The 26,659-nt window shown below is 36.6% G+C and overlaps 3 protein-coding genes and 1 pseudogene across 3 annotated transcripts; all 4 read right to left on the bottom strand.

Moving 5' to 3' along the window:
* Nucleotides 1–749: 749 nt before the first annotated feature.
* On the bottom strand, nt 750–2,660 carry LOC125253573 (olfactory receptor 5M3-like). Its single transcript, XM_048167594.1, has one exon. It carries the CDS (start codon nt 2,645–2,647, stop codon nt 1,679–1,681), a length of 969 nt encoding a protein of 322 aa, XP_048023551.1. The 5' UTR covers nt 2,648–2,660; the 3' UTR covers nt 750–1,678.
* A 1,368-nt stretch (nt 2,661–4,028) lies between these two features.
* LOC125253574 (olfactory receptor 4S1-like) lies at nt 4,029–5,140 on the bottom strand. Its single transcript, XM_048167595.1, has one exon. It carries the CDS (start codon nt 4,959–4,961, stop codon nt 4,029–4,031), a length of 933 nt encoding a protein of 310 aa, XP_048023552.1. The 5' UTR covers nt 4,962–5,140.
* A 5,963-nt stretch (nt 5,141–11,103) lies between these two features.
* On the bottom strand, nt 11,104–12,292 carry LOC125253593 (annotated as a pseudogene).
* Nucleotides 12,293–14,776: 2,484 nt separating this feature from the next.
* LOC125253067 (olfactory receptor 2A12-like) lies at nt 14,777–15,897 on the bottom strand. Its single transcript, XM_048166818.1, has one exon. The coding sequence runs from the start codon at nt 15,714–15,716 to the stop codon at nt 14,790–14,792; it is 927 nt and encodes a 308-aa protein (XP_048022775.1). The 5' UTR covers nt 15,717–15,897; the 3' UTR covers nt 14,777–14,789.
* Between the last annotated feature and the right edge of the window lie 10,762 nt (nt 15,898–26,659).

Genomic DNA, 26,659 nt, shown 5'->3' with positions numbered 1-26,659 from the left:
CTTGTGGTTTGTATAAGCACACATTATGCAATGCAAGAATAATCATGAATTAAAAAAATGCTTTTGAGCAGGTGTAGTAAAATTTTTAATTGTGTCAAATAAAAAAAAAACTTTAACAGTCAAAATTATATTAAAGAAGATGGGTTTGTGTATTGTATTATCAAAAATGTAAAAAAATACCCCCCTTCCCCACGAGAAGTATTACAATGTTGAACTCCATCATATCGCCAGGATGATAATCCTCCAGTCTAAAATGAACGCGTTTTTCGACGCAGATGCAGAAGTGAAGTCCCGTCTCTTCATCTGCACAAAACAAACCCCGGCACAGAAGATAGCAGCGTAGTTTTTCTTGTTAGTAAACCTCTGTACTCGATGCCCTGACAGGCTGAAGTTTGTGCAACCTCCACAAACACAATAATTTACCATTACGATGATAAATAGAATACAAAAACTACCGAAAACACACTGATTCACGGCCGCTGTTGCTAAATACGAATATATTCTGCACTGAATCAACACAGAGCTCTGCGAACATCTCCCTGTAGTGACGTAAAATGACGCGACGCTGGAAAAAAAAAAAGCGGTTTTTACAGAGACCGTCACTTTATCTACTAAATTAATGCCCTTATGTCTCGCAAAACATTTTTAAACCCTGCAGTACCTTTTTATATGGTATTTTTGTACAAGGTTATATATTCATCTCGAAAAAAATGTTAAACCTGCAATATGCACTTTAAATGCCCTAAATGAACTAAGGCCTAATCCTGCCTTAGTCTATGTCCTGTCTGTGAAACCAGGCCATTATGTTGGAGTTTTATAAGGTTATATGTTAAGTTAATTTTATTGCTGTTGTGACTCTACAGCAAGAAATTCAGCAGTGAAAAACTAAATGATTAAAAAAAAAAATGTTTTGAGCTCATTTATAAATTTTTAAACCTCTCCAAGTTTGACACACAGACATCAAGAATCAGCCTGTGGATCTCAACAATGATGACATGCTTTATGCTGCAATCAATGCATTCTGGGTGCATCATACAAAACGCATCCATGGCTACAAGAATGCATTGCAGCATGAAGTATGTCATCGTTGAGATTCATACGCTGATTCTTTATGTCTGTGTGTGAGTAAAACTCGCAGGAGTTCAAAATGTGTAAATTGTGTTTTAAAACTCATTCAGATTTTCTTATTTATCTGTGCTAGATCTCTTGCTGTAGAATCACAACACAACAATGAAATGAACTTAATAAATAAAGAAATAAAGTCAATCTTGTTAGTAATAAGTGAAGCTGGTAATGCTGTTTGTGGAGATGTTTAATCAGATCTCGAGAGATTTAATGTCTTCTTTTATCTTCAGTTGATTACATCTAAGGCTGTGGATGGAAGCTGTAGTTTCTGTTCACAGTGTTACATTTAACACCCTGCAATGTGCACACTGAGCAGTTTTCATTTCATCTGGGCTAATCCATGTAGGGCCTACATGGAAACCGAGGACAAAACTGGCTGGGCCCCAGTAGCCCTGGTGACACTCATTTAGACCAACATACGTGTGCTGGCTGGGAATATATCACATACATTTCACATTTCATTAGAAATTTGCTTACAAAAAATGCATTTTGTGACAAATCATTTATAAAAACCAAGGTGTCATGCTGTTTAAGCATTCAGAAAAGTACAGAATTAATTATGTTTTAAATTTTTTTTTGCTGCACATGAAACTTTTACTCTTGATTCAACACATGAAGTAAAAACTCTTTTGCGCACTGCCCTAATATTTAACCCATAGATTAGCGGGTTAAAAACAGGTGGGACTATAACTAATTCTAAAGCCAAAAAATGACGCAGACTCTCTGGAATGTCATCTGAACCATATCTGCTATACATTATATCAAATAACACAGCAAAAGTGAAATTTATCAGTAATAAAATGTGTGGCAGACATGTTTGCCAGAATTTCCTTCTGTTTTCTAAAGATGCTTTGCATGCAGCGATCAATTTAATGTAGGATACTATGATGAAAACTACAAAGCTTAAAAATATGATAGCGACAATATATCCATAGACATTATTTACAAAAGATGATGCACAAGAAAGTTTTACAATTGACCAGTTGTCACAATATAATTTATCTATATGATAAGTGCAAAATGGCTTCAAATTTGATAACAGGGTGCCAGTGAACACAGAAAAACTGGGAACAAACCATGAAAACAGAATTAATTTCACACAGGTATTTTTAGTTAATTTGGAATGATAGTCTAAAGGTTTGCATATGGCTACATATCTATCATAAGACATCACTGTTAATATTGTAAATTCACACAGTAAAGAGCTGTAAATAACAAAGATCTGCAGAGCACACATGTGAGAGGAGATCACATATGAATCCAATATTAAATCATACAGAAATTTAGGGTAAAATCCTGAGGCTCCATAAACCCCATTTATACACAGATGACTTAAGAATATGTACATCGGTTCATGAAGTGCTTTCTCCATAATAATGACCATAAAAAGACGAATATTCATTGACAATATAAGCACATATAAGGCAAGAAAGCAAACAAAATATACATGTCTATATGATTTGGAGTCTTTGGGCACCATAAGAGTCAATATCACATAAGACGAGTTATCCATCATATGCATGATCCCTTAAATCACATGAAGCAAAACGACAATTCAATGCAAATTGTACACAAAACAATATTAACAAAGGTTCAGATAAACCGTTTACATCTCATTATAGGCTTCAAAATCCACAGTTGACTGAAGAAATGACAATGAGTCTCTCACAAATAAACAGAATGTTGTGAGGATTGGATGGTTTTTATTAGCATTTTATCATTAGGGATTTCTGTAAGAGATGTACTGAAATCTCTTGGGTTTAATTGTTAACTCATGGTGGGAAAATGAGAAAACACCTTTATTTAGTTATAAGTGAAAGCACAAATAAGCCTTTTTTCCACTTTTTTATGAATTTAAAAAACTTAAAAAAACAGTTGTTGTGTATAACATTATGTACATGACACATTTACAGTACTAAATAGAAATGATTTCACCAACATGTTCCTGGATCAACATTCAAATCAACCAATCAGATTTGAGGAACAAGTTTAGAGTTTATGTCAAATTTAGTCAACCAGGGTTAGGTGCTTCTACATCAGTGTTATTCACCCATCATTTCCCTCTGATTTTAGGGACTAAGGTATGGTTATGGGTATGGTTAGGTTTATGGGAAGGGAATTGGATATGTTTAACATTAAATTTTCAGACTGGAATGTGGTTTCAGGATCAACACTATACCAGGATCACTTCTAACTTGGCAAAATCAGGAAGTGCTGCACAGTGCACATTTATTATTTTTTGGATATTATGATTATAAAATATAAATATAGCCTATAGATTTGTGCAACATTATTACTCACAGTAATACAAATTCTTAAAAAGACAAAATATAAATAAAGGCACTTAAATGCATATCTATTTTCTTTTTATATATATAAAAAGCTCTCATGCTGTATTAAAGTACCCATTGCCAAAAGTTTGATAACTTTCTAAAATTAACACAAAAAAAAGCTGATAGGAGAAAAAAAAAGGTGCAATTACCTTGCCTAAAGGCAGTGGTGATTAATATAAGTTAAGTGAATATAATAATTTGATATATCACAATATCATCTTTAGGATATGATGGATGATAACCTAAAGTGCATTTCCTCATTCACTTCAGGTTTTATGCACAAGTTCAATGAATGACATGACACACAAGTGAGAAGCTTTGTTTTGTTTACATTATTATCAACTGATCAATGATGCTTAACAGAGAAAACATCATATCACTGAAAATGAACTGGACCGAGCATATTTCAGAGTAATGGAAATTGTTATGAACACTTTAGCATAATTTTTTAGTGAAATGACATAAGCATTCCTTCATTCATGCTTTAGTTGTTTACATTTAAGGGTTAATTTATATAAAGACTATATTTTGTTGAGATAATACAAAACAGTAAACACAAAGAACAGAACTTTATCTTGATTTTTTCAAGAAATTTATGCATGATTTCAAGACTCTTTTGCGAACTTCTTTAAGATTTAAGCCATAGATTACAGGATTAAAAAGAGGTGGCACAATAATTATTTCTAAAGCCAAAAAATTACGCAGGTCATCTGGGAAATTGGTTGAGCCATATCTGTTGTACATTGTGTCAAAAAGTATTGCAACACTTAAATTTACTAATGAAAGTATATGAGGCACACATGTCTGCCAAAATTTTTTTCTGCACTCTAATGATGCTTTACATGCAATGGCAAGCTTTATATAGGATACAATAATTACAGCAAAAATGCAAAAATAAAATGAAATGCTTATTAGTCCATAAACATTATTGGTGACAGTTGATTCACACGAGAGCTTTACCATTGACCAGTTGTCACAGTACAATTTATCAATGTGATTTTTACATAATACCAACTTGTTTGTTAGGAGCAGGGCAATGAGTGTTGAAATGAATGACACAGTCCAACAGAAGAAAAGTAACATAAAACAAGAAAATGTGTTCATCTTTGAGTGATAATCTAAAGGTCGACATATAGCCACATGTCTGTCATATGCCATCACTGCTAATGTAGAATATTCACATTTAACTGAACTGTATATAACAAAAGATTGAAAAGCACACATGTAAGAAGGAATTACATATGAATCCAGTATTAAATCATGTAGGAATTTAGGATAAAATCCAGTGGCTCCATATATTCCATTTAAACACAGATTACACAGAAAAATGTACATTGGTTCATGAAGGGCTCTCTCCAAGACAATGACCACACAAAGGCAAATGTTCAAAAACAATATTAGACAATAAAGAAAGAACAAGCATGTGAAATATATATGTCTATATGATTTAGAGCCCTTTGGTTCCATCAGGGTGTAGGTTGCAAAATCAGTTATATTATCCATTATCTCTGTATGTAACCACAAAATATAAATTTGTCCCTATAAAAAATGAATTGACATTTAATTATTTATAATCACCAATATGTTGCAATTAAAAATCTCAGGTAACTTTCATTAAGACTAAAAATATAACAAAAAACTGCCAAAAGTCAACTATTTCCATTCAAGAGTCATCATCTTGCATGTTCACAACCATGAAGAGGCTCTGAAGATAACTGACATGCTTATAAATGCCATTTTTTCCCACAGCAAATTCTCTGAGAGACTCTTGCATATACACCTTGGGGATTAGTTTATAAACTGTTTGTCATAAAGATGTGATTTTCAATATAAATTAGTTTTTTTTCTTCATTTCTTACTGTACACAGCATGAAATGTAGAAGAGATCAGTCTGAAAATGTACACTATGACAAAAGTAATAAACATTCAACAAAATGATAAAAATGCATGTCTCTCATTCAGTCCATTTGTATTTAATTGAAAAAGAAACAGTGTATCTTTTAATTTAGTGATTATTATTATTATTATTAGTTAATTCAATTAATTACAATTTTTAATATAATTTAATTCCATTATATATTTTTGTGTTTGGGTGTCTACAATTTTTAAAAACACAGTCAGGTTTCTTAAAGGGACCCACTGCGCAATGTGACGTCGGAGTGACGTCTTTTTCATGTAATTTTTGGATGTCCAAATTCATTCCATTGAAGGGGTTGTTTTGTAACGCCAGGCGACGTCTTTTTTCGACGTCTTCCGCACGTCTAATGTTGACATCCGTGGGACCTCCATGTAAGGGCTAGTTATAGTCCAAATGCGGTCGTTTGTGGACGTCTTTTCAACATCAAATTTAGACTTATTTTGGACGTCGTTTCTATAACTGTGTTTCCAGAGGGTGGAGGACATGTTTTCTGTGCCAGTTAATTTTATGTAGCCTTGTTTGGCTCAACTTCTAGTTTCAACAGGATATGCATTACACCTTCGTATGCATCTCCAGTTATCACCTGCTCTGCATTTCCTGTTGAAACTAGCTGTTGAGCCAAACAAAGCTACAGGAAAATTAACTGGCACAGAAAACATGTCCTCCACCCTCTGGAAACATGGGACTACATACAACACTACAGTTATACAAAATACAAATAAATCACAATTCAATATCACCATTTTCATCTTTATTCAAAAATAAATGCAGCGATGCAGGCTGAAAAGCTGTGCCGTCATTTTGCAATGATTGAACACTCGTGCGAAATGCCTGTCGTGTTGCCTCAGCCAATCAGAGTGGCGTTTACTGGTTGGGTTATGATGATGTGCTGCCTCGACCAATCAGAGTGATGTTGACTGGTTTTTGTCTCTTTGGTTGAAATCCAAAGCCCTTGATAGAGAGTTGTCCTCGCCTGTCCTTTAGCTGCTGTTGGTTCTTTTAGAAATAAGGAGGATAGGCCTAATATATGCTACCATGAAATTATTTTCTGAACTATAATTTCCCACAAATTGCATTTCCAAATAAATAAACAGATACATGCAAAAATACATGTATGCATAAAGAAATAACTTGATTAGGCTACTTTAAATAAACCAGTTAAAGAAAAACAGGAAAATGTGTAAAAAAAAAAAAAAAAAAAAAAAACATGGCCTGAATAAATAAATAGGTATTCACATAATAAATCGTGTTTGTTTATAAATAATCTGTATGTGAAGAGTTCAGATGCAAAAGCTTCTAAGTGCCATCTGAAATTCCTCTAGATTGATCAATTTTATAATGCCTGTATAGTTAAGTACTTTCACTTAAATGACAATTAATAGGTAATTTGCATTGCCATTTAATTGAAATTATTGAACTTAAATATACAAGCTTGATGTTCAGGAATGGTCATGGACCGACGGACCTAATATAGACATGATCTGCACGTCTATCCGATGTCCAATGTTTAGTGGGGATAGCACACAAAAAAGTAATAATTTACTCACCCTCATGCCATTCCAAACTCATAAAGCCCAAATTAGATTTCAGTTTTGACACAAATGCTTAGTGCACATTGCAGCAAATCCGAGCAAACAGGAAGCGGAGTAAACCAATCAGAGAAGGGCGGATATGACGTTAGCAAAGCAACAAGAGAGTCAACAGCGAAAAGTAAATAATTAATGTGTTTTTGGTCATTTAAAACTGAATTCACGGCTGAATATAACAAACTCTCGGGTCTCCCGTGCACAATCTTTGTTGATATTGAAGGGACTTTCGCCGCACTAGAGTGACGCTGTTTGCGTCACTGAAATAAACGAATCTGATTGCACGGTACGGTTTGGAGTTGACTCGAGGCGCGACAGAGGGCGGGCTGACCAGACTGATATATCTTGTAGAAGATATATCATTCTGGACTTGCCAGGCAATAGTGCACGCTTAAGGCCCTGATATATTTTACACATATATTTAATCAGATAGAGTAAAGGTTATGTGATTTTTGCGAGTCCGAGGGGAGGGCTTCGAGCTCGGAGTTTGGCCCGAATCGAGAGTACTCCCACCTTCCAGGCTGGGATAGGAATGGTTAAGCCCCGGGTATACTTCACTTTCTGTGCCTGGACGCGTCACGCGTGCAGTCACGTCAGCGTGTCTTTCAAAGTATACTACACCACGGATGCGCGCGGATGACCGGATTCGTCACATGCGCAGTACAGCTTTTTTCTATGCTCTACCAGACATCGGAGAGCAGCACTGAGTCGTGGCATCAGCGTGACATTCACTGGGCATGATTGGGGAAGAAAAGAAGTGCATCCTTTCCCATATTTTACTTATCCCCCTCCATAAATTTGCCGCCCTAAACACGTCTTTGTACTCTTTCAAACATGAATTGTACAAATGTGGTTACTTTCTAATCTCTTCGCACAAACGCTGGTCAAGTTCGCCGTCCATTGTCGTGTTTTTCTGTTTTTTCAAACGTGTTGTTTTTAAACCGGTCTTTTCTGCTCAATACTGTGGGTATTGCCACCTAGTGGACTCTTCTATATTGCTTGCACATGCGCTGTTGCACGCGGACTGTCCGCACGGTCTCGAAATTTGGGCTGCACGCAGCCAGGCTGTGCGGCCGGCCGCGAGCCCGGCCGAAGTATCCGGGGCTTTAGGAGTGAGGCGATGGAGTTGTGGAGGGATGTTGGAAAACATGGATGTAACCCTTGTTACCTGAGACGAGAACAAGATGCTGCGTTGTATGACAACACTTTGGAGAAACACCCTCGGTGTGCAAGTGTCTGAACCAGGTGTAAAACTAATCTAATCCTGATTAGTGCTGCGTCATGATGTAGCATGTGACCGTGAATATGGAAGCTTCAAAGGGACACCGGCACACAATAGAGTTAGCTTCTGATAGTTCAAAGCAAGTCGCTCTCTGGCATTCAGAGGTGAGGCAAAGGGATGCAGCATCTCATTCCCTTCTTAGGGGAACAAATGTTAAAGTCATAACCCAAGACATTCCCTTTCGAGGTAACTTTTTCTGCATTGAATGATGACACTTTGGGGAACAAAATAACCACTGTGCCTCACCGACTAATGACTGCCCTAGTGTGAAGCTGTCCAGGCACAACTTAGGACGAGAACACCTGTGAACCCGGCGTAGAAGGAAGATGCAGACTGTGGCTACGTCCACACGAAGCCAGAGCTTACCCTATCCAATCTTTTTTTTTCCTCATCTCAAGAAATATCTGCGTACACATGAAACCACTGAAACGACTCAAAACGATGTAGTATACATGCAAGACCAGTATGTGGCGCTGTAATTCTGCCACAGAGATACACTTAAAACAGCTAAAAAGACTTGGAGCATGCACATAAACCTTGCACGCTGTATACAAGCTTAGAAATAACGCTTTATTTTGGCTCAGTAGCTTCTGCAGCACGAACATGAACTGTTACTGTTTTGTGCTGTTAGCGGCTTCTGACTAGCATCGACACGTGGGGTGATGACATCATCGTTTCACAAAATTTACGGATAGGCTGTACACACGAAAACGCAAATTCGGTGTTTTCAGATTTATCCACTCTGGGACTCGGTTTCAAAAAATAGGAGAAAAAAATAGGAAAAACGCCGGATCCGTGTGGATGAAACGCCTATCCGCTACAAAATTTGTGGGTATACACAGAAACACGTCTCCGTGTGGGCAGGGCCTGTAAAACCTCATAAAAGTATACAGGGTAGCCTAACCCACACTATCACATATCTCCTGCAGGGAGAACCCCGAAAGGAGGGGACCGTCCTCAGAGGCCATTCTCTGAAGCTGGTGTCAGGGCCTCTTCCCCAAATCCGCCTTTGAAAGAACGCCGTTTTCTTCCCCAAATGGAGAAGACTGCTGCTCAGACCCCCAAACTCTTTGAGTGGGGGCTCTAGTGGCAACACTCTCTTTTTGTTGTTGTTGATAGAAGCTTGATGATGACTGGGACTGTTCCCTGGCAGCAGCCCTGTTAGACTGAGGGCAGTGAGGTAAAAACTTCTTAAATGCGGCTGACTGCTTCTTTGCCTCCTGAAGCCCAGAAAGTGAGAGTGGGGCTGTCATGAGTTGGTTTTGATTTTCTCACTGTAGACTGCCTTTGTTCTATTATTAATAAACTGTTTCTGTTACCTGCCATCGCTCTTGGGTCCTCTGTCTCTCCTGACAAGGGCATCAAGGAGAAACAATTTATCCTTCTTTCTAATGCCCAACAAGTTCAGCCACAAATGTCTCTCTGTCGCTACTAATGCTGCCATGGAGTGAATGATGGCTTGGGCTGTGTCCTTAGTAACGCAAAGAGACAGGTCTGCAGACTTTTAAAGGTTGGCGTGGTATGCCTGCATGATGGCCATCGTGTGCAGGCACGCACCAGCCTGACCCGCCACCATATACGCTCCCACCAAAGCAGATGTGGTACGGCAAGGTTTGGTGGACAGCGTCAGGCCTTTAAGGGATGACGCAACGTCGAGTGAGAGGTAGCTGGCCAAAGCCTCTTCGACCCACGTCATCATCCCATAACCGCTCTCCTTAGCTTCCAGTATTCTGCTGTAATTTTGTACTGTGGAGCTAGATAGTTGAAAGGAGAATGGTCTTTTCCATGATCTATATAACTCATTATGCAGATCGAGAAAGAAAGGTAAGCCCCAACATGGAAGCTGTGATCTGGTCTGCAGGAAGTGCTCATTCAGCTTACTTTTCTTTTGCACTTCCTGCTTTTCGGAGAGCCAATCGATATTTAACTTTGCCACAGCGTGAGTAACAACCTCCAACAGAACCTCATAAGTCAATGAAGTGACAAGTCCTACATTCCCCCCACATCAATGCTGAGCACGTCTACCTCCTCCGATGCAGACAGCTCAAGCATCGGGCTCCTGCCTTGGGTGAAAGAAGCCACAGAGCGGGCTGATGAGGGCTGAGAAAGTGCTGAAACTCAAGCTCCTCTGCCAGCTCCATCTGCGGTCCCCCACGACATCACAACCCTCGCCACCTCGGCAGACATGGGACCCGAGCCGTGGGGAGCACGAGCCTGGCTGGCTTCATCGAACATGTCTAGGCAGGAGCAGAGCACCCTGAGCGGCAGCTGCTCACAGTGATCACAGGCAGCCCCCTCAAGAGCTGTCCAAAATCAGTTTCCTGAAGTACATGCATGGGCAAACACTGCCTGCAAAGTCATTGCCTGATAAGGCAGAGAGGCAATACACAGCCACATAATGAAGTGCCACATAATCCTTGTGTAACATAAGCAATGCTTATATCTCTTATGGCACTTCATGACAAAAATATTGACAACCTCTTCTACAGTGGTATGTGATTTGAAGTCATCTCCACTTATAGGGACACAAGTGCCTCAGTGGTCTTCATGATGTCAGTTAGAACATTATTTTTATCCATTATCATTCTGATAACTTTGTTCTCAAAGTGAATGGATCTATGATAGAGAGAACTATTAAACTTTCCATTCTACATTACATGAAAATGCAATTACAATTACATTACAATGACCTGCTTATGTTCAATATCAATGCACAATGTTTGGTTGTTGTATTTTCTTAGAAATTTAAACTTATACCAATATTTGTACCTCGTGCTTAGGTGGCAAATGAAAGGCATTGCCTGACCCAGCCCCTTGTAGAATCAAGCTATATTTGACATTGTTTTGTATGCTTAGTATTTTAAACAGTAAATCATTTCCTATTCAGTTTTTTCAAGAACATTTTACTCATTCACTTTGTAGGCTTTATGCACAAGCACTAGGAATTGCATGAAACATTACAAGAATTATTTTCTCTGGTCGCTGATGCTCGGCAGAAAATAAGTCAATGGAAATTGACTAAGTTATAGAAATTGTATTGGCCCATATTCGCAGCACAGTAAAACCACACAAGCAGGTTTTCATTTATGTTTTATTTATTTATAGTAAATGTTCAGTATTGCATGTTTCCATGAAGGGTCTTAATTCTAAAAGACATATCTTTTATATACATATACAGCACAAACTCTCTACTTCATGCTTTTTTCATCATATTGCATGGTTTTAAGATTCTTTTGCGAACCTCTTTGAGTTTTAAACCATAGTTTACAGGATTGAAAAGAGGTGGCACAATAATCATCTCTAAAGCCAAAAAAATTACGTAGATCCTCAGGAAAATCACTCAAACCATATCTGCTGTATACATCATGTCAAAAAGTAATGCAATAGTGAAATTGATAAGTGAAGACATTTGAGGTACAGATGTCTGCCAGAATTTCCTTCTGCACTCTAATGATGCTTTACATGCAATGACAAGCTTAATATAGGATACAATAATTACAACAAAAATGCAAAAATAAAATGAAATAAAAACAAGTCCATAAATGTTATTAGTGACAGTTGATTCACATGAGAGTTTTACTTCTGACCAGTTGTCACAATACAGTTTATCAATGTGATTTTTACACAATGTCAACCTGCTTGTTAATAGAACACCACTGAACGTAGTAATAAATGGTACAGTCCAACAGAAGCCAAGTAAAATGATACAAGAAAATGTGATCATCTTTGAGTGATAGTCTAAAGGTTGGCAAAAGCCTGGAAGAAACACGTTAGATGGGATCACATATGAATCCAGTATTAAATCTTGCAGGAATTTAGGATAGAACCCAGTGGCTCCATAGACTCCATTTATACACAGATTACACAGAAAAATGTACATTGGTTCATGAAGGGCCCTCTCCAAGACGATAACAACACCGAGCCATAAATTCAGAAACAATATCAGAACATACAGAAACAAAAAGCATGCAAAATATATATGTCTGTATGATTTAGAGCCTTTTGGTTCCATTAGAGTGTAGGTTGCAAAATAGGTCTAATTATCCATTGTATGTTACTCTAAAATGTGATTTTTTCCTATACAAGATAATTTGATATTTGATTATTTGAAATTCACTGATAAATAAATAATATAAATATAATTAAAAATAACAATTACATAACAAGTACCTGATAAGCACTGAAGTCATTAAACTTAAAAATTACATTAAAAAATTGACAAATGTTGTTTAAAACAATCAGCACTGATCATGCCAGAGTCGTCATATCACACAATCATGAAGAGGATCTAAAGACAACTGACATGCTTATCAATATTCTTTTTTCCTCACAGCAATTTCTCTGTGACCCTCTGACACATAAACCTCTGGTATTATTCTATAAACTGTGTTTTCAGTGTAACTATGCATGCTCTTCCCCATTTCATATTGTATAGAACAAGATACATGCATCTCTGATTCAATTAATGTCCACTTTATATTAAACTGATAATGTAAAAAAAAACATATCTTTTCAGTGGGTGAATTATATTGCATGTGTGTGTGTGTGTGTAGAATTATGTGCAAATGTGGAAAAGTGAAAGGTACCCTTTCAACAGAAACTCCTGGTTCTAAGTCTATCCTGTAAGGGGATAGACAAAAACAGATCAATAAAGTTCAGAGTCCCAGCCTGCAAGGGTAAGACTGTAACAGATATAACCACGTTCTGAGCCTCCAGTCGGTGAGGAAAGAGACACACACTACGTTCAGAGTCTTTGTTCAACAGAACAGTAACAACTACAGCACATTCTGAGTCTCCATGCCAAAGAGACGAAAGCGTGTTGCTATTTTGAGAAAACGACTGAAATGACTGTGCTACTGACCAAAAAAAATTCAAAAAAACTGGTCTAAAGTCAATGCCGCATTATTTTTTGTTATTTAAAGGGCGTGTTATTAATATGCACCTATTAGGCGGGTGCAAAATGCACGTACACTTTGCTTGTTACACGCACAGGGATGCGCAGCATCACACAAACATGCTAAATATGAAAAATGAAAAAAGGATTACAATGTAAAAGTTTATTATTGTGTCATAAAGATAAAAATGCCTACATGTCATAATGGATATTCATTGCATGTATCATAATTATGATTTTGCAGTAATGACAAGTAATGAAATTGGCTAATTATTTGATCAATCATAGCAATGTATTTAAACTGACACGTCTGGTTGAGGGTGTCTATTCTGCCATGTAGCATTCCGCAATGGCTTTTTTTTCCGCAATGGCTTTTTTTTCCGCAATGGCTTTTAAAAAAATATGAGATGACACTCTGATTGGTTTATTGCATGTTACGCCCAAAACACACCCATGACTCATTTCACGAGTTCACACTTACATATAATTAAATAGAGTAGAGGTTATGCATAGTTTAACTACTTCAGTGCCAGAAAAACACTGAAATATTCCAGTTGAGGCCCATTAAAGAGATAGTTCACCCAAAAATAAAAATGATGTCATCATTTGCAAACTCTTAGGTTGTTCCAAACCTATATAAATTTCTTTGTTCTGTTGAATACAAAGGAAGATATTTTGAAGAATGTGAGAAATTGAACAGTTCTGGGGCACCATTATTTTTTTTCCTACTATGGAAGTCAATGGTGCCCCAAAGCAGCCTGGTTTCAAACTTTCTTCAAAATCTTCCTTTGTGTTAAGCAGAACAAAGAAATTTATATAGATTTGGAACAACTTGGGGGTGAGTAAATTAAGACATTTTAATTTTTGGGTGAACTATCCCTTTAATTTGCTCTCAGTAGTTTATTCATAAGATTCTATATGTGAATCCTTATCAGGGAAATTTGGAAGAAAGGGTTTTGTTTATTTTAACTGATTCTGGAGCTACCAACAGTTAATAGTCCTGGGGAGAGCAAACACACTGCCAAAAGAGGTTAATACTGTCATTTTGACCGCCCTCCACAAAATAGAGGATTATTCAGAAAATATTCATCAGTGGCTTTTAATATTTTGGCTTTTATAATTATTTTTGTTAGTCTTTCTTCATACAAAAATATTAACAAAATAAAAAATTTGAACCTCTGGTTGAGTTGACATGAAATGACCCAACATAGTTTTAATTATTTATTTATGTTTTGTTATGTTATGCTTTTGAGTCATTTGGTGGTGGAATAAAATCCATAAACATGAAAATAAATAAAAATAAAATTAAGAATGTCTAAAGACAGCTCTTCATTGAGAACATATTATCCAAGTATATGAAGGCTTTATGATTAAAAACTACTACTCCTGGGTAATCATGCAGTTATTACTCTTTGAAAGCTGCGACACATGCCTGTTACCTGCCATCTTTTCAAAAAAGAACATAAACTGTTATCAACATCAGTATCATGATATTGGCATAAATTGACCATAATGCTTCACTCATTTACAGTCTATCTGTAGTTTTTGCTAAAGCATGACTGTTTCTCAGCAATGTAAACAAATTTGCTTTGACATTGCACATGCATAAAACAATTAAACAAGAATAAAACAATAATATGCAGTGTATTGTTTATTGTTTTCTGATAATAACAAAAGATTTCAAGATTCTTTTGCGTACTTCTTGGAGTTTTAATCCATAGATTAGTGGATTGACAAGAGGTGGCACAATAAGCATCTCTAGAGCCAAAAAATTTCGCAGATTCTCTGAGACATCACTTGAGCCATATCTGCTATACAAGGCATCAAAAAACACAGCAACAATATAATTCATCATTGTAATCAAATGAGGGACACAAGTCTGCCAGAATTTCTTTCTGCACTCTAGTGATGCTTTACATGCAATGATAAGTTTAATGTAGGAAAAAATAATAAATACACACAGGCAAGAATAAAATGAAATTACAAAAAATCCATAAATATTATTGATGACAGTTGATTCACATGAAAGTTTTACTATAGACCAGTTGTCACAGTACAATTTATTAATTTGATATTTACACAATTTCATCCTATTTGACAACACAACACAAATGATCATGTAAACTAGGGGTAGGATCCAGCAGAAGGCAAGTAATACACTGCAAGAAAATTTGTTCATCTTCGAGTGATAGTCTAAAGGTCGACATATGGCCACATGTCTGTCATATGCCATCACTGTTACTGTAGTACAGTCACACATAACTGAACTGTAGATCACAAAAGCTTGAAATGCACACATGTAAGAAGGAATCACATATGAATCCAGCATTAAATCATGTAGGAATTTAGGATAAAATCCTGCCGCTCCATACATATCATTTAAACACAGATTACACAGAAAAATGTACATTGGTTTATGAAGGGCTCTCTCCAAGACAATAACAACACTCACCCAAGTGTTCACAAACAGTATCAGAATATAGAGCACCAAAAAGCATGTGAAATAAATATGTCTGAATGATTTTGAGTCTTTTGGTTCCATCAGGGTGTAGGTTGCAAAAAAGGTAATATTATTCATGTTCTATTGATGTAACTACACAAAACAACAGTTATATCTAAAATAAATGAGCATCATATAAGAAAAAAATCTACCTAAATGACAAATAGCTTTTAAAGACAATGATTTCTAAAACCATTCAACCATTACCTCAAATGCTAAATTTCAAATCTTGCAGTACATGGTCTCAGTCAAGATTTGGAGGCTGTAATAACCACTGTCATGCCTATAAATAACGTGTTTGCTAATGGCAACATGTCAGTAAACCCCAGGGGTTATTCTAAGAACTTGGTTGGTCTTTCATATGATACTTTGAAATACACCATTTTTGTCACTTAAATCACCAGATGTTTCGAAAATAAAGGACTAAAAAGTGCTTAACATACGTGAAGGCAATAAATAATATTTATCCACCTTATTTTTCACGTAAGAGCGGGTGCAGCCATTTGTAAATTTAATGTGTTTGGCTTTTGGTGACATTCACTTTCAGTTATTTTTAGCTGTACAACTCTTTATACTGCTTGATATTGAACATTTTTCTTACCATAATATTTTATTGTAGTGTTGTAATTATAAACACACTGGTCTGTAGTGCAAATTGTTTTACAGTTTACTACCCTTTGTTACTCTTCTAGTTATTTCCCTGTAGCGGCTAATTGAATCAGAAGTCTTGCACAATAAATAAATAAATAATAAAAAAAAAAAATCTAAATTGATTTATTAAAGAAGTCAATTAATTTATTTGTTGGAAACATTTAAATGATGCTTAAACGAGCATATTGAGTAGGCCTACAACTTTTGTCAATGTAAATATTCCCTTTTTCCATGATCACAGAGGAGGAGAATCAGAGATTATGGGTCACATATTTTGGTCTCATCCATTTTTCTGCACATATGTGCCTTATTATTAGTAAATTATGTACATAATTTGGTCTCTTTAATATCACAGTCTCAGTGTATTAAGCCACATTAAGGTTTAACGTTTAACATGTAAACGTGTTGTGTTCATATTTTGGGCTCATGATATGCGTATCTCCAAACAGTATGGTTTAATTGATATGTACAGAATTTTGTGTTTGTCTTGGTGCAATATGCCACATGAAGCGTTTTTCTTGTTACATATTTTAGAATGTCCCTGTTCAAGTTCTGCTAATTCACAAGCGGAGTGAGAGTCATACTCGCAAAGGTAATGTTAATTATTTTCAAAAATATTCAAAAATACTTAACAGTGTGATTATTTTATTGAGTGATGAGCAGTTGGTTTAATCAGTGCCATTATTAATAGATTTGCCATCCGGCATCTTCTCGTCATCTTCTCGACCTGCTTCCCTGGTGTTTTTACGAAAAAAAAACAATAAAACATTTTTCATTGACCAGTTTTTTTCTCAGAACGATGATACTATCGCCATTATCAATGCAGCATTAATGACATACAATGGTGACATTTTTCACAATCATGACAGAAAACAAATTACTGCATTAAACTCAATTATGGATAGGCTGCGCGATCCTTCCAGCATGCCGGATAAACAAAGAAGTTACCCAGAGCTCTATGCGGCATGACATCACCTTCACATTCTCAATTGCGTGTAAACTCTGAGATGTCATAAGAGTCCCATGAAAAATGACGGGAACCACCATGCCAAGTTCTTTCGTTTGGGTTTATTAACATGTCAGATCGGCTAGATGCACAGATTTTGGGAAAAAAATTAAAGACACAGGAACGGCAACATCAAATTTTATGAGACATCGCATCCACAAAGGTTAGTCAAATTAACTCACACAACTGGCTGTGATGTAGCTGTATGACTCTTTTGAATTGCCAGCCCGTTAAAATATGACCAAAAATATATCTAACCTTTAAAGTACACATGAAATCAAAATTGACCTTATTTATTTTGTTAGATCAAATTGCTAGTTTTGTGGTGAACAATTCATCCGTGCAAGTCAATCCACACAAAAAAAATAGTTTGGCTTCGTAATATTTAATCAAAATCTGAAAATGCTCCTCCCCTCTGCAACAGTGCCCCTTCTCTAATGACATCAGTTTGACGGCTTGGGCTGAAATCGCTTAAACCACTCCAACCGTTAGTCTGCTATGAGAGAGAGATGGAGAGGAGGAGCGCTGAAGTAAAACTCTGCCCTCTATAGAGTGCCTCAGGGATGACGCATTTTTGTAGGCAAAACCCGGAAGCGAGTTAGCATTTTAGGACTTCCGGTTCCAACGCCGTCAAGTCTATGGGTTTTTTCAATGGGTTTTTGCTAAATCGCCTGAAATAAGGTCTGTGGTTAACAAAGCCTCTAAATACTTTCACGTTTTGATCTATGACATAAAACACACCAGTTATAACCCGCTTGTGATTTTTTAAAACTTTTACTGTGTCTTAAAATCGGCGGTTGCTAAAAATTTGCTAAAAGGGACTACTTCCTTTGGCAGGGAATTTAGACGTCATCATTAAAAACAGGACATTTGGACAGCATTTCTCATGAGAAAGTGGAAAAGTATTCATAACAGCACAGATCATAATCAGCGAGCATGTTTATAAATAAAGTTGTTTTTTAAATACAGTTTGAGGAAGCTTGGTGGTGACGATGTTGATCCGCGACCATGGTGTGCTGTAGTCCGTTTATAGCCTACTGTTAGCTTTTTACATCTGACGAATTTATTTAGGCTTCAAAATGTATAAATGTTGTGTTAACTTGTAAAGATTATCTAGGTAGACAAAACGTGTAAGTGTCATAACCCTTTGTTAAACACAGAGCTTATTTTCTGCGATTTTCCAAAAGTCTATGGGAAAAATGCATAGGCTTTCAATCGAGGGAACCCGTGCGGCGCTAACTTCCGGGTTGGCCTACAAAAACACGTCATCCCTGGGGTACTCTATTCAATATTCCATTTCACTTGGAAATACGTCACAACACGTCGTTTACTTCCGGTTCACGTGGACTTTAAACCTAGCACTACGTTTTATCAATCTTTTTGTAGTATATGCAGCTTTTCTCTTTCTTAATGTGCGTCCATAAGAGAGAGATAGAAAGAGATGTTAATCCATTTATTACTTAAAGCTAATATTTTAACGTATCGCAATCAGCATGCGTACAGTTTTCTATTGACTTAAACATTCCGAGGTTTGATATTTTCTGATAATAACTCATCAATAACAACGCTGCTGTATAACAAACTGTGACTGGTGCCATCTTGCGTTAACTTAGCGACTGTATTGAAAATGACTACTCGTATTGCCCGGATGATTGTTTTGTACATTTAATGGATTATAAAGTAACAAGCTGGATGTACATTACCCTTACATCTGCAGACCTTTATTACAAACAAAGCAGATGCTAGAAACCGATGACACTACTCTATCTTGACTCCTGCCCAGGCACGTGCAGACATAGACATAAAAGGGGGCTTGAGCACCTGACCTTTTTCTTCCTTGAGAGAAAGTGCCCTTTTTTCTGGGGTGCTTTTTTTTTCTTTTTCTTTTTTTTTGAAATAAATGTTTATATATTCCTGTTTGCGCACAGCTTCCCTGTCAAACAAATTAATAAAAATAAATACTTACTGAATAAAAAAAAAAAAATATATATATATACTATATATCAGGTCGGCTTTGTCAATTTGATGCCCTCCCTCCGCGACACGCCATTCATTCCCACACACATGCGCGCCGCCCCACCTCGTGTTTGCTGCTGGCTGAGAACTTGTGACAACTATTCCCGGGAAAAGACAACAGTGCTGTCTGTCGATGAGAAGCGAATAAGAAAAAAGCCCTAGATGGATCCTGTGCATCTCTTTCAGGTAGCCTATGGGTGTTCACAAACATATGACATTTTTGGCTATTTAAGGGTGAGATTATTTATTATTTATACGTTTAGCACCACATTAATAATTTGACCACCAGCAACGCATCTGCCTGATTTGATACTAATGCAATTTATGTCATATTATAATTTCAATCATTTTAATGTGCTATGCATTGTGTTTTGAACCATGGTAAAGATTTCTGTAGGGTTGTCATTACCGGAACAGGAGCATTCCATGGACACGAATCCATGAACCACATTATTAGACAGTTTTCTAAGGATGCACGATTTATTAAAATCAAATCAAATTCATAATACAGCACTGCATAATGCTATCATTCTTAAATCTATGCTTACACAGGAGAATACATCAATAAAAGTTTAAACCCTCGCTCTGAGTGTGCATGTTTTGATGTCCACATATTCTTGTTCAAGACATTACAGTGGCTGCATTTATGTCATAAAGAAGTGGCCAAATATTATTATTTGGTTAATTTAGAAGAAATCTATGGTTGCAAACAGATGGTGGGTAGTAGGCTTATAACAAACACCATCTAAATGTGTATTTTGAAAGTTTTCTTTCCATTAGAGTAAAAGAAGACATGGAAGTAAAAATAGACAACATTTTTTAAATTGTCTGCTACATGAAAGAAGTGTTCTAATAACACCAAAAGAATTAAAACGATTTATTGATTTGTGCAAAATAAACAAATTATTAGTGCAACTATGTCCCTCTCCTTGGTGCAGTCATTTATTCTAAATATATAGCTTGAAAGTAGTGTAGAAAATGTCCCCGCTCCTGCCCCACACCATTAACTCTCTTAACTAAAGCCACTTCCGTTACATTACTAAGACGGCACAGAAGTCACATCTCAAGTAGCATATACTGTACACTACTGTACATCGCAAAGTGTCAATGAATCATTGTGACTTGGTTCCCCAGCATGCTTTGCAGCCGGGGACAATTCAGAGTAATTCCTTACTGGAACTATAAAAGTGTGAGTATAGTTGCTCTCAAATATATTTTTGGTGAACTCCATAGTCACTTTATTTTCACATTAACAAAACTGCTAAAGTTTTTTTTTTGTTTGTTTGTTTTTTTTTACAGGTAAAAATAATGACCGCAACTATCTCTAGTCAAAACTATCGTGAAATATCCTGAGACTTAAAGCACTGACTTGCATAAACAAACACCCCACTTCTTGTTTTTCCTCACTGCATTATTCGCAAGAGATTCAGATATCTTGACAAGAGAATAAAGAGATGGTGCAATAATCTTTCTTAGAGCCAGAGGTCATTAACTATCATAAGTTTAGTCATTACTATCATAATTATCCCTCATGGGACATTATTTCTCTGTGTGGCCATTTTCCCCAGAAGACCAAGAACAGTGCTATTCTTGGTGATGGCATAGAAAACAGAATGGGACTGTTACAATTGCCAATACAGAGATAATGTACAAAAAAAAAAAAAAAAAAACTTAGTTTGCTGTTTGGTGGCATTCCTCTCTTGGGGTATGTTGTCAGAAAAGGTCAACATTGGGAAAAACATGGGCAATAATGTTGGAAATATTACAAAAAAAGCTGTTGAATATTATATATATATTATAATATATAATATATATATATATATATATATATATGTGTGTGTGTGTGTGTGTGTGTGTAACAGGTATACAAAGTTATATATTATTATTAGAATTGACACAAAATTGTTTATTTTCATATACCTGATATAACTGCCTAATTGAAATGTCATGAGCCATCATAATTTCCTGTTTTGTCTCCTCATCTTCCTCTTGGAAGAGGTGAGTTGTAATCTGGCTCCTGAAAATCTTTTTAATCTTTATTTTAATTAATGTTTTATGTTTTTATTTTCACTCCAATGTATGTGTATAATGTTATTTTACTTATCTTTGTGGTTATTTTTGTCATTTCACCCTTTTTGAGTTATATTTTTTTCTAATATATCCAAATGAGCACGTGGTGATCACATGGTGACAAGTGTACATCATATGTTTTACAGAGCACGATAAGGGTGAGTCACTCATAGTGGCTGTTTATTTGTTTTATACATCAGGCATGTTTTCTGTTATATTATTTCTTGTTTAATGTGATTTATTTCCTCTTTGCTTTTGGAAATACATGGAAGAGAGCACGATAAGGGCGAGTCAATCATAGAGGCTGTTTATTTGTTGAATATATCAGGAATAAAAGATCAGCGAAACTGCAGCTTGCTGTCCAGTTTTTCATAACACAACGTAGTCACTTTTGTGGCCAACAGTTTAGACATTAAAGTGTTAGTTTACCAAAAAATGAAAATTATGTCATTAATGGCTCACCCTCATGTCGTTCCAAACCTGTAAGACCTCCGTTCATCTTCGGAACACAGTTTAAGATATTTTAGATTTAGTCTGAGAGCTTTCTGTCCCACCTTTGAAAGTGTTTGTACGGTAGACTGTCCATGTCCAGAAAGGTAATAAAAACATCATCAAAGTAGTCCATGTGACATCAGTGGTTTAGTTAGAAGTTTTTGAAGCATCGAAAATACATTTTGGTCCAAAAATAACAAAAACTACGACTTTATTCAGCATTGTATTTTCTTCCGGGTCTGTAGTCAATCCGGGTTCACGACTCCGCATTGACGCTGCTGACGTGTTATCCGGTGCGCCCAAGCTTCATTTACAGTCTGAGGGAGACGCACGCTGTATTCAAGCTATTCTACATTGTTTGTATTTTGGTATTTCTATATTTTTTAAAATGGTGCATAAGTGTGCATGTCGCGGATGTCCTAATCGCCAAAAACAATGACGTAAAAGTGCATTACCAAGGATTCAATGGAATCAATTCAATGGAATCAAGTCAATGGAATCAATTCAATGGAAAGGATTCTGGAAGAGAATACAATGCTGAATAAAGTCGTAGTTTTTGTTATTTTTGGACCAAAAGGATTTTCGATGCTTCAAAAACTTCTAACTAACCCACTGATGTCACATGGACTACTTTGATGATGTTTTTATTACCTTTCTGGACATGGACAGTCTACCGTACAAACACTTTCAATGGAGGGACAGAAAGCTCTCAGACTAAATCTAAAATATCTTAAACTGTGTTCTGAAGATGAATGGAGGTCTTACGGGTTTGGAACGACATGAGGGTGAGTCATTAATTACATAATTTTCATTTTTGGGTGAACTAACCCTTTAATGGCTGTGTGTTGAGTTATTTTGAGGGGACAGCAAATTTACACTGTTATACAAGCTGTATGCTCACTACTTTACATTGTAGCAAAGTGTCATTTCTTCAGTGTTGTCACATGAAAAGATATAATAATTTACAAAAATGTGAGGGGTGTACTCACTTCTGTGAGATACTGTATGTCTGAATGATTTTCAGTCTTTTGGTTCCATGAGGGTGTAGGTTGAAAGTTCCTGTTATTCATTTGCTATTTATGTTATCCCACAAATTAAAATGAGTTCACATGCAAAACTAATGGTGATATGGTTCTATAAATTGCAAAAATATGGCAATTAAAAACAAGTGTATCATAAGTAACTGATAAGCACTTATACTTCTTTTGTCTAGATTGTACATATACTGCCAAAATATGACATTCGTGTTTTTAAAACACAATAAGCACTAACACCAATCAAACATTACCATTGCCTTGGCAGAGCGATGGTTTTACACACTCACATCTATTAAATGGAAGCAATAATAACTGTTGGAATGCTTATGAAAGACGCTTGCTCAAAGAAAATTCTCAGGTGTTAACAAATAGACTCCTGGGAATATGGCCAACTTTTGTTGTTCTTTGTGAAGCACATATTATGTAATAATATATTAATAATATATAATGTAAATTAAATTTTTCTTTTCTTTTCATGCTCTCTTCATACAGCATATAGAAAAGCATGATACAAAATTGTAAGCCTACATAGATTGTAAAAACCACTGTCACCACTGTGTATACTTACAATGCTTTGAGAAACACAGCCCTGAGAAATGCAGCGGACCTGAAGTTAGGGCAGAGCTAATGATTGCCTAACCTGCCACACCATTAACCCTAGAGGCCCCAAAGAGAAGTTTGTAATATCTTTTCAATGGTATAAACCAGTGGTTCTCAAACTTTTTGGAGTGGAATAACCCCTAAGGTATTTACCATCCTTCTGCGTTCCCCCTCTCTTCCACTTAGATTTCACTTTTTCCATTAAAGGTGCCGTAGAATGGAAAATTGAATTTACCTTAGCATAGTTGAATAACAAGAGTTCAGTACATGGAAATGACATACAGTGAGTCTCAAACACCATTGTTTCCTCCTTCCTATGTAAATCTTATTTATTTAAAAGACCTCCGAAAAACAGGCGAATCTCAACATAACACTGACTGTTACGTAACAGTCGGGATCATTAATATGTACGCCCCCAACTTTTGCATATGCCAGCCCATGTTCAAGGCATTAGACAAGGGCAGGACGTCTGGATGTGCACAGCTGAATCATCAGACTAGGTAAGCAAGCAAGGACAATAGCGAAAAATGGCAGATGGAGCAATAATAACTGACATGATCCATGATATCATGATATTTTTAGTGATATTTGTAAATTGTCTTTCTAAATGTTTCGTTAGCATGTTGCTAATGTACTGTTAAATGTGGTTAAAGTTACCATAATTTCTTACTGTATTCACGGAGACCAGACTGTCGTTATTTTAATTTTTTAAACACTTGCAGTCTGTATAATGCATAAACACATCTTCATTCTTTATAAATCTCTCCAACAGTGTAGCATTAGCCGTTAGCCACGGAGCACAGCCTCAAACTCATTCAGAATCACATGTAAACATCCAAATAAATACCATACTTACGAGATTAGACATGCTGCATGATGAACACTTTGTAAAGATCCATTTTGAGGGTTATATTAGCTGTGTGAACTTTGTTTATGCAATGTACTAGAGTCGCGAGCTCGGGGACAGGGAGCACGAGAATTTAAAGGGGCCGCATGCTGAATCGGCGCATATTTAATGATGCCCCAAAATAGGCAGTTTAAAAAAAAATGAATAAAAAAAAAATCTATGGGGTATTTTGAGCTGAAACTTCACAGACACATTCAGGGGACAACTTAGACTTATATTACATCTTGTGAAAATGCGTTCTACGGCACCTTTAAAGGACAACTTTTGCCCCCCTAAATTGACTTTCCAGTGCATTCTTTATAAATACCTTTTCAACATTAATGATGTTTTAAATAATAAAAAAAATGTTCAATAGATAAATATGCAATGATGATAACGTGAAAAGTGATTCTTTTAAATACTAAAACTGCAAGTAAGTGGTGGTAAGTCACTGTCTTAATGCCTGAGTAATTGAATCATTCATTCATTCAGTAACAAACAAGTGGCTGTATTTATGAACGAATCATTGAATCAATGACTTTCACGAATGATTCGTTCAAAGCTGCAGATTCGTTCATGAAACACCGCTGTGTGTGGTAGTTCTGCTGTGGCTTTCGCTGGAACTATTATTCATTGCAAAACAGAGCAAATACTGACAATACTGTGAAGAACATCACTAATATTACCCTTTTGTTTGATGAACTGTTGTATAAAATCAATGTCACATTTGTAATCGTGTGGATATTTGGATTTGCAATCTTGCTAAAAAAATAAGAACTCACAAAAAAAAAATGTTTGAACTTTATATTCGTTAGGCTAGTAGTTTTTGCTGTGGATCTGAAATTGGAATTTAAAATTGTGAAATGTCACTGGTATCTAAAATTTTGCTGTCATGACCTTATTAGAATACTGTCGTGAGGTGAATGAAAGGAGGACTCAAGTTGTGGTGAACAAAAGAACAAGTTTATTCAGGGTGAAAACTGAGACACCAAAAAGAAACAGTCAAAGTAACTGGTGACAGTTTGAGGAAACTGTTTGGTGGCTCTCGCTGTATCTGCGCACACTACAGCAGACACACAGGCTGGAGAGACCACCAAGAAAGCAGGAGACAGGATGACCCAGCAGAAGACGAGCACGAGCCCAGCAAGAGAATATGACTTGCTTAAAAACTCCTCGTCTAAGGGTCCTGAACACAAAATCAAAACAGGTAAACACAGACCAAAAACGCAGCACAGACACGTAACATCCACGCGACATGAAGTGATCAACTGACAACAAGGGATAGACACAGCTGGGCATATAAAGGGTAGAGGGAACGAGCAACAGATGTGGGAGATCAGCTTGTGATTAAGCACCGTAGCACTGATTACTCCAATCATACTGCAGAAAAATGACAGGACAAGACAAACAACAGGAAGAGCCGGTGTCACACCCTGAACATATGACAATGTAACGCCTGGATGGATCCGTTCAGAGTCAATAAACTTTGGAGTTTTCAGAACACTTTTAACCTGGTGAACTTTGTTTATAAATCACTAAATCGGCACCGGACGGCTGTGACTTTCGGCAGGTTTGTGGGCCTGCGATGGAAAACAGAAAAGTCCAACTTCCTCACTTTGGTGACTTCAAAAGGAGCACCCCCCCCAGAGACTGACCAGATCCACATTCCAACACCCCACACACACAGGGACACACAAAAACACACACACAGACACATACAGAAACTCACAAACATACATTTTTGACTGTATATGTAAAATACAAATTATGCCAACATATACCCATCCTGTATTTTGAAGCGTATGCATGTTTCCTAGTGTTTAAAGGAGTGTATTTGTGCTAGTGTGCATGGTAATAGTGGAATTCTGTCTGTAAACCATAACTTCTTCCCTATGCCTTTCCGACCTATCGAGTTTGATCTCGTTTTAAAGCTCCGGACTTGAGCTATTCATTGAGACATGTCACAAAACGGACAAATGCATTTTTCTATGTGTTTAATGATCCTGTGAAGAACGTACTCCATCTCGAAATCCGATCGGATAATCATCAAGTATGCAAATTCAGCTAGGAGATCAAACAAAGCAACTTTGCCCGCCAAATAGTGCTGCGCATCTATTGGTCGCTACAATTCAGGAGGTGTGTTAGCTTGGGTTTCCATAAAGACAACGACACACACCTTCACTCGCTCTCTTCTTCTTCTCCTTTGTCTCCCGACTGACTCACGAGCACCTCGTGCACAGACGCCTCAGGTGACCGCGCTTCC

This window comes from Megalobrama amblycephala, linkage group LG18, assembly GCF_018812025.1.
Source record: "Megalobrama amblycephala isolate DHTTF-2021 linkage group LG18, ASM1881202v1, whole genome shotgun sequence".
NCBI lineage: Eukaryota > Metazoa > Chordata > Actinopteri > Cypriniformes > Xenocyprididae > Megalobrama > Megalobrama amblycephala.
Note: the sequence above shows the minus strand (reverse complement) of the source record. Positions and strands in the feature narration are given on the sequence as shown.